Genomic DNA, 9390 nt, shown 5'->3' with positions numbered 1-9390 from the left:
TAACCCTGAGCTCGAGTCTCTAGCTGCATATGTAGCAGAAGATGGCCTAATCGGCCATCATTGGGAAGAGAGGCCCCTTGGTCTTGCAAACTTTATGTGACCCAGCACAGGGGATTGCCAAGGCCAAGAATTGGGAGTGTGTGGGTAGGGGAGCAGGGGCGGGGGTAGGGTATAGGGAACTTTTGGGATAGTATTTGAAATGTAAATAAAGAAAATGTCTAATAAAATTTAAAAAAATAAGAGAGAGCAGGCTAGAGGGAGAGACAATGGTGGCACTTTTACAAGAAGAGATTTACAGAGACAGGATAAAGACAGAGAAACAGCTAGACACATGTAAAGATTGAGCCAGCAAATGAGAAGGACCCACAGGGTTAGGACAGATTGTCAAAGTTAGTATGATACCAAGCAGAACCATTAGTGGAAAAGCTGAAAAAAAGTCAGAGTGAATCAGTCAGCTCCAGGGGGTTGGGGGTTGACCCAGAGCAGCTGAGTTGACTCAGCCAAGGAGAGATTAGAAATAAGAAGGAAAACTGAGCTTATTCAACAGTAAGTCTCAGGGTGAAAATAGTCTAGGCCTTGATAACATTGTACAGAGGCTAGAAGCTTCCGGAACTAGGTCTAGTTTTGCAGACAGAGGAAATAAGCCTTTAAAATAACAATAAGTACAGGAGAACAAAAGTTAAATAATGAAGATTTCACAATCCACACTGCTAGGGACTTTATATGCCTTTAGAATCTTGTTTGACTTGTCTGCAGTATTGGCTGCTGTGAGACGATATTAAACAAACTAATGTTTCAAGCTTTTCTTTAAAGAAGGATTTTATTGTTTGTATGAACTATATCCTGTTTGACTTATTTGACCATTTCTTCCTCTCTGCAACTATTTTCCTTTAAAATGGGCAACTATGTTGCTTCAGTAACTGAAAGCATGCTAACACATAGTGGCAGCAGACAATAATAAGGCAAAGAATTAAAATATAAGGACATTTGATAAATATTGTTTAAACTATATTTATGTAAATTTCACATTTGATAAGATGTATTTATAAGCAATCTCTACATTTTTGTAATATTCTATAATTTAAATTATTAAATGTTAAGTAAAAGGGTGAAAATTCATATATACAGATGATTTGCATAATAAATATTATAGTAAGACAGGCATTGGACTGTTGGTTCACAGTGAAAGAAAATAGAGTTCTTCCTTCAGTATATTCAAATTATTGATCAAATGAAGGGTGGTGTAGTCGACCTTTGATTTCCGTAAATCTCCTAATAGCTGAAGTAGAGTCCCATAGAAAACACGGACACCAGAGCTGTGCCTTCTCAGCAATAGTAAAGTAAAAAGTAGATGATATCTGTTTAAGGCATGCGAGATAAAGTGTCTTTTACCAGAAATAATTTAATTTGGAGGTAAGATGAAATCCTCTAAGATGTCTTAGCCATGAGGATTTCAGGACACCAAGCCCACAGAATATTACTGGAAACATAGCCTCTTCTTCAACTCATATCTGATAAACTATAAACACTGATTCTCTATATAGTGAGAATATGGAGAAAATGGTTCAAGTTTTTTTTGTGTTACCCAACAGATCTCCAGACATACATTCAAATACTTTTAAATGTTTTCATAAGTGCAGAATAGAAATGGTTAGTGCCAATCATATCAGTGAGAAACCAAATCAAATAATCCCACATGTAGGCCCATGAAGGCCTAGATGGAGCCCAAATGGTGATTTTTTTTTGGGGGGGGGGTCAATAGAAGTGGGTTAGTATGGTGTCAGAAAATGAGTCCTTCACCATCAGAAGATGCCTGGGAGTTCCTGCAAAGACCACAACTGCTAGACAATTGCTGAGAGGCAAGAAGGAACTAGAGTTCCTCAGAATTTCATGAACCTGTGGCAGTTCAAACATCTACAGTCTGACACAAAAGAGTTTATTGTCAGCAAGTTTTAGCACTGTACAATTTTAGGAAAATTGTTTCTGTGGTAATAAAAAGTCACCTGTGCACAAGGAGCCATAGTAACATCAAAATTCAACTCACAGTACTTGTTACATGCCAGTTCTTCCAAGGACATAGCTTCTAGAGATGGGCTACATGTAATGTCTTAAGAACCGAAGATATAATCTAGTGTGGCCTCTGGAATACAGATACTGCAGAGTTCATTTAGACTACCTCCAAACGTAGCTGTTCAGACTTGGAGGAGCCTCTGGCCATACATAAAACTCAAAGTTCACCTAAACTATGAGGTATCTCCAGTCCTGTTTGATATGGCCTGGCTCTATAGATAGCATAAACCACCAGGCTAATAAGCACTTCCTCCCTAGAATTATGGATAGAAAAATAGGTTATATGTCTCTTTCCCTAAAGAGACAACTTTGTGTTTAAAATGACTACTTTTCTAGTACCTATCTGTGAATGGGAAGACATGTGTGCTCCCCCAAATATATATATATATATATATATATATATATATATATATATATATATATTTCAAAGAGGAGAGATGCCCAATAATTGCACAAATGTTCATTCAACTTGGAATAAAAACAGACTTCATGGGGAAATAGGGGGGAAGGACAGCAATCCTGTAAGCATATGCAAATTATATATGAGGATAGCAGCTCCAGGTTTACCTTTCCAGTGTTTCCAAGTAAAACTAACAGCCATAAGCAAGATGACTTATTTGCCAGTGGAGACTAGATTAGATATCCTGTCACCTTTAGGGTGAGTCAAGTAGCTAGAGTGTTCTTTAGAGAAATAATGGAAGAAATGTAACAGAAAATGTAACAATTCCCAGATGGAAGCTCTGGGAATTACACTTGATACAACTTTGAGAAGAAAAGGAAATTATTGGTGGCAGGGGTTTGGGGAAGACATGATATGATCTTATGAGACAAGAAACCTCCAAATTTATCGTTGAGTTTGTTTAATGTTTTTCATATACTCCTGGGCCTGCAGTAGTTCATTTCCTCTGTTGGACTCTCTTGGATAGAACCAAATCTTCATTTGTAAGTAGTTACCAGTAGAAGATGGTGTATAGGTTAGGGATGGGGAAAGTTTTCACCACTTCTGTTTTCACCACTAAGGCATTAACTGGTAGAGACCTATCCATGTTCAATGCATGCTGTCTCAGTCTCTGTGCATTCACATATATGTTGGTCTTTTTGCATTTAAAAGACCTGTTTCCTTGATGTCCTCCATCCCCTGTGGCTCTTACACTTTTTAGACCTCCTTTGCCACACAGTTTCATGATTTGGGGAAGGGTTGAATTACATTTCTCACTCTCTGAATTTTTTTTCTGTGTGGGTGTTTGTGTTTGTTCCCATTTGCTGCAAGAGGAAGCTTCTCTGATGATGGCTGAAGAAGGCACTGATCTATAAGTATAGCAGAGTTTCATTAGAGTCATATTATAGATAAGTTCATTTAGTAGAACCAGTACAGTAAAATAAAAGTCTTTGCTACCTCTATATCAGATAGGAGCCTAATATTCAGAATGAATTCATGTCTCAAGTGATAAGTACAGAACAGTGAATAGATATTTCTCTTATATTTTCTGTTATGATCCTGTAATGGCCAAGCCAGCTTGCCAACCATGAATGTATGTATGTCAATAGAAAACATACAAATGGCTAATAAATATTTTATAAATTTTCTATAAACATAATTTATCATACAAATGCAAATTAAAACTAAGAGACTATTCCATTTGACATCAGTCAGAGCAGTCACCATGATTTCAGTAAACAATAATAAATACTGCTGTGAATGTGGACAGAGAATAAACCTCAGAGAGTACACTGGGGTGGAGCAGCCCCATGAATATCTATACTGAATCTCCAGAAAACAAAAATCATATCTTGCACATGTGCTGATTCTATACTGTGGATAGTTTGAATACTGCAGTGGTAAATTGCAAATGTTTATGTGGTATGATGATTTAAAGATATTCATATACATAACCAAAAGAGATACACTGGAGTCATATGGAAGATTCCACCCTTAGTACTTCAATCACTACAGGTACCCAAGAGCCCTTCACATGACACTTATTACTTACGCCACCTTAGCCATTAATAACTGACTGTGTTACCAGTCTCTTTCTCCACAATGAGTTTTTTCTTTTTTCTCTTCAGTGACCAGGTGACTTTTTTTTCATACAACAATAATTTCTTTCACATATTGATGACACTGGAAAAGGTCATAAAAGGGCTCAAATTGTGTGATTTTTTTTTTGTGGCAAAATCAATTGCTGTATTACAGAACCAACTTAACACTGGAGTCCAGGCCGTTCTTCACCAGTCACAATATGCACATGTCTGCCTAGCTTTCTCCTCTGCTCTATATCTGACATTCCCAGCAAGATGACATTGAATACCATACCTGATCTGAACCCTCATCTACCAATCATTCTCATCTTCTATTTGTAGACACTAGAAAATCATCCCATTAATAAGCATATTCAGAAGTCTACCTTTTCTTGCCTTCTTTAAACAGTGCACTCCTGTTAGATTGTCTCTGATTTTCACAGAATGAGAGAAACTTACCAAACACAAGGATATTCTCCCTTCCAAATATATCAATCATCACCTAAGCAGGAAGAAACAACAACAATAAAATAACAACAACAAAACCCACCCACCCGATAATACCACAGAATGCCATATCATCTACAGCAAATGACAATTTAGGTAATTTTTCAGGGATAATCCCTATGCCTGTTCATAATGAAACAGCAGGAATATTGATATGAATAGCATAGTAACTGACCCAAATAATAAAGTATAATATACATTCAATGCCTCTCTCTGTTTTACATCACCCAAATTATCTTCAAATATCTACTAGAGGCTTGAAAACTATTTGAGGTCAGAAATGAAAAGGTAACAATTTGCTTACACTTTCCTCATTGAGGTGATACCTCGTGCAAAAAAAGTATATTTGGAATAAAAAAACATTCATACCAAATGAAGAGTCATTCAAGCACAGAATCTTCCAACCAATTTCTTTCCTTGTTTGTTTTTTGAGACAGGGTTTCACTGGGTAACAGCTGCTTTGGACATGGCTTTGAATACCAATCTGATCCAACACTTACACATCTGCATCCACCTGTCTCTGCCTTGGAGTATTAGGATTAAAGTGTGAGACACCACACATGGCTATATGTTAATCAGTTATTGCAAAGAAAGAAAGAAAGAAAGTTTCAAAGAAAGAAAGAAAGAAAGAAGAAAGAAAAGAAAGAAAAGAAAAGAAGAAAGAAAGGATGGAAGGAAGGAAAGAAGGAAAAGAGGAAGAAAGAAAGAAGAGAGAGAAAGAAAGAAGAAAGAACGAAGAAAGAGAGAGAGAGAGAAAGAAAGAAAGAAAAAGAAAGAAAGAAAGAAAGAAAGAAAGAAAGAAAGAAAGAAAGAAAGAAAGAAAGAAAATGAGAAAGAAAATAAGGAAGGAAAGAAAAGGTAAGAAAGAAATGAAAAGAAAAAAATTATACTCATGAGTTCTATTATGAAGCTGTCATTAAGGTTCAAATCCAGATTACTAACATAGGGAACCTGGGTAGAAGAATGGCAAGTGAAGCCATGAAGTGAAGTCAAAAGAAAAAAGAAAACAAAGAACAAAGTAACACTGCAAAAGAAAAACATAAACACTGATTCAGAAAATAAGCCAAGGTTTTTATGGGAGTTGTAAGAAGATGATGGACTGTGATACAGTAATAATATCATCCTCAACTAGTCAGACTGGTAAGTACCGAAGCATTGGCTATAAACAAAGAAAATTAAATTCTCTGTGTTGAAAAACATTCAGAGAAAGCAATGCTTTTGATATTTGTGATGTCAGACCACCTTGTTTATGTTTATAGCCAAAATAATTCCAAGGGGAAACAGTATCGAAGAAAATGTAATTTGATGTTGTAAAATAAATAAATAAATAAATAAATAAATAAATAAATAAATAAAGTGAAGATATGAGCATATTCTCTGTGAAGCACATCATTTTGTGTTTCACTTGAGAACTAAGTGTTCTAGGATTGACTGGTCCAACACTTATTCTGAGCTCTCTTCTTCCACTTTTCTCTCCCTAACACAGAAGGAATAAAAGAAAAGAATATTCCAGCTTCCAGTGCTGTGATATCACAATTTCTCTAATTTGAACCAAATCTATGAAATTCCAGAAGGCCTATCTGGGCACAAATTAGCTACCAGTCTTGTTTGTCTCATTTACTCTGTATTCCATCTTGGTGTCCTAATCACCTGCAGAAATGACAGAAAGTCATCAAAAGGGTATACACAGGTATAAAACATCATATATTGAGTTTCTCATTTATTAGCAGGAATACTGTCCATCTTCATCTTCAGTGAGGGAAACCATATTGACACAAATATACATGTATGTATAGAAGGAAATCCTTCCAGGATCACAGCTAACAAGGAGAGAGTCACAGTTATATCAAACTAGAATTTCACTTGTAATATCTGAAATTTCAATGCAGTGCTTTCACATTGTTGCACAAATTACATATCCTATGGTTTAGCACTGAATTCTTTTTTTTTTTTTATTTTTTATTAGGTAATTTCTTCATTTTTATTTTAAATGCTATCCTGAATGTCCCCTATACCCACCCCCTGCCCTGCTACCCTACACACCCACTCCCACTTCTTGGCCCTGGTGTTCGCCTGTACTGGGGCATATAAAGTTTGCAATACCAAGGGGCCTCTCTTCTGAATGATGGACCAATAGGCCATCTGTGAGGCTATGCAGCCCTTGTCAAATACAGAAGTGAATGCTCACAGTCACCTCTTGGATAGAACACAGGGCTCCAAATGGAGGAGCTAGAAAAAGTACCCAAGGAGCTGAAAGGGTTTGAAACCCGACAGGTGGAACAACAATGTGAACTAACTAGTACACGCAGAGTTCATGTCTCTAGAACTGAATTCTTGACAGCTTCCTCCCTACCGCATCCTGCTAGGCTAAAGTCCCAAAGAAGAGTCAGGGATGCATGGCAAGCTGAGGTCACAAGTGTGGTCAACAGTAAAGAAGTGAAAGATGCCTTTGTTCTACCTTCCTTATAAAGACTGTGGCCTTCCTTCCTCCAGCACAAACTTGGGAGCAATCTTCCAAGATGCTGGTGGTCCTGCTTACAGCAGCTTTGCTGGTCCTGAGCTCAGCTCAGAGACAAGATGAAGGTATGAAGTAGGGGAGAGAGTGATACAGTGATATTGGAGTAGAGTAACACACTTTAGAACTGGGAGAAATGAAAGGACATGTAAAAGGGTTAGAGGCAAAGAGTTATGAGAACAAATAGTAGAACATTTCTTATCATTTTACTTCAAGAGCTTAAACTATACTTGTGGTATGAGTTAAAAACATTCTTGCAACAAAATCACATTAGTAAATTTATAAAAAGACTTTTTTGGTAGTAGAAGATGTATGAAAGTATGTTATAGTTGATAGAGGGAAACTGAGTTTTTATGGTGTTATGAAAAACCGATAGTGGGTGGTGCTTGCCTTGTGTATAGAGGATAGAGAAAAATGAAAGAAGTAAAAACATAACTGGAATGTTTTTAAGAAATGGCAAAAGTTATCAAATTTTAAACTCCATACAACATGAACTATAAATATCAGGGAATAATTTCTTATAAATATTATTTAACATTTATATATTTTGTGCATGTTCATAAAAATATGCATTCCTCTGTGTCTACCCATGTGTCTGCATGTTTTTGCATGCTTAAGTATATTCTGACAGATGCCAACTTATTGGTAGCAGCATTTATCCTTCTATCATATAGACTCAGGAACGTAATACAAGTCATTAGGCAAGTGCTTTTTGCCACTGAAATGTGTTATTAGACCTATTTTCTCTTTCTTTTTTATTCATGATAGGTATGCAATATTCATTGTATTTTATATTTTACTGAAAGCAATATATTTTCTTATTTCAATGAATGAAGTACCTGGGACTATAACATATAAGAAATTAAGATCATAAAAAAAACATTTATAATCATGTCTCTCTGAAGTTGTGGTAATGATAATGAAGAGAATCAGGAAATTTTGATAAATGTAAGAAGGAACTAAATTGTCATTCCTACAAAGAGAAAAGTGATCCTGGTAGTATTCTCAGCAATTAGAAAATGTCATAAGTAACTTTCAACTTCTTTGTGCTTATTTCCTAGAGGTCACCTACGAAGACTCATATTCTCAGCTCTTAGGTAAAAACAGATCCATCCTCTACTGACCTTCCATATACCCTTTACATCTGTAATTATTCAATTTTGCAATACCTCTATGATTTCTTCATTTTATTAAAATAATGACTGGAAGCTTCCTCAGGGATAAATAGACAACCTTCCCAGCATTGACTCTACAGCAGGGCCATATACTGGAAGAATTGGAAGATAGGCTTTGATAACAAAGGGGACATTTTGTTTCTTCCACAGACTGAAGCAATATATTATAAATGATGAACATAGGGTGTTCCCATATTAAAATCCTCGCATAAAGAATTCTTCTTTCCCCACTGATTCCAATTAGAATGCTATGATTGCCCGTAAAATATGCGACTACACAGAGCCTGTGTTTCTCACAGTTTTAAATTAATTTTTTTATACTCCGCTCTGTAGCCACAGCTGACTAATTTTTAAAATATTTGACATGGAAACAGAATGGAAAACTTTTTCTTACATTTCTTTCTTGCTTTACTCATGCTTACAGGACCTTGAACACCATTTTATATATACGAATAATAAAGCCTGCTGTCACAATTTTTCTAATCTACCAAGCTCAAACTAGTAATGTTTTATAGAGTATCCCCCCTTTCTTCACTTCGGTCTGGGAATTGTAAGCTACATAAAATCACCCTTTATGCACAGCATTTAAGGACAAATACTCATTCCAAGAGTAGAGATACAAGAAAATATGTATGATATATACACAAATTAAGCTTCATGAATTATTAGTGATATCAAGTTGGAGTGGAGGGTGTTGATCCTGGGAGAAAGAAAAGGTATAAACTCACCTACTTTTATCTTTACTTAAATAGAAATGGAAGAGCAGAGCCAAGGGTATGGTCATCATCTGAAACCACCTCCTGGAGGAAGCCCTCCAAGACCTCCCAGTTCTGATGAAAATGATGATGATGATGATGATGATGATGATGGTGATGAAGATGGCAGTGGGGAAGATGTGAATAGACCAGAGAGACCACCACACCACGGGCCACCCCCACAGGGAGGCCCTCACGGACCCCCTAGGCCTGGAAACCCACAAGGCCCACCCCCACAGGGAGGTCCACAGGGTCCCCCTAGGCCAGGAAACCAACAAGGCCCACCCCCACAGGGAGGTCCAGAGGGAGGCCCACAGGGACCCCCTAGGCCAGGAAACCAACAAGGCCC

The 9390-nt window shown here is 36.8% G+C and overlaps 1 protein-coding gene across 1 annotated transcript in view; it reads left to right on the top strand.

Moving 5' to 3' along the window:
* The first annotated feature begins 7115 nt into the window (after positions 1 to 7115).
* LOC110317309 (proline-rich proteoglycan 2-like) overlaps positions 7116 to 9390 on the top strand; it is a 2614-nt gene continuing 339 nt past the window's right edge. The window contains exons 1-3 of the mRNA XM_021191738.1: positions 7116 to 7179; positions 8173 to 8208; positions 9039 to 9390. The exon at positions 9039 to 9390 is cut by the window's right edge and continues 26 nt beyond it. Of these exons, the coding sequence (XP_021047397.1) occupies positions 7116 to 7179; positions 8173 to 8208; positions 9039 to 9390 (452 nt within the window). The remainder of the gene's footprint in view (positions 7180 to 8172; positions 8209 to 9038) is intronic.

The sequence above is a fragment of the Mus pahari genome, chromosome 2, assembly GCF_900095145.1.
Source record: "Mus pahari chromosome 2, PAHARI_EIJ_v1.1, whole genome shotgun sequence".
Taxonomy (NCBI): Eukaryota; Metazoa; Chordata; class Mammalia; order Rodentia; family Muridae; genus Mus; species Mus pahari.
Note: the sequence above shows the minus strand (reverse complement) of the source record. Positions and strands in the feature narration are given on the sequence as shown.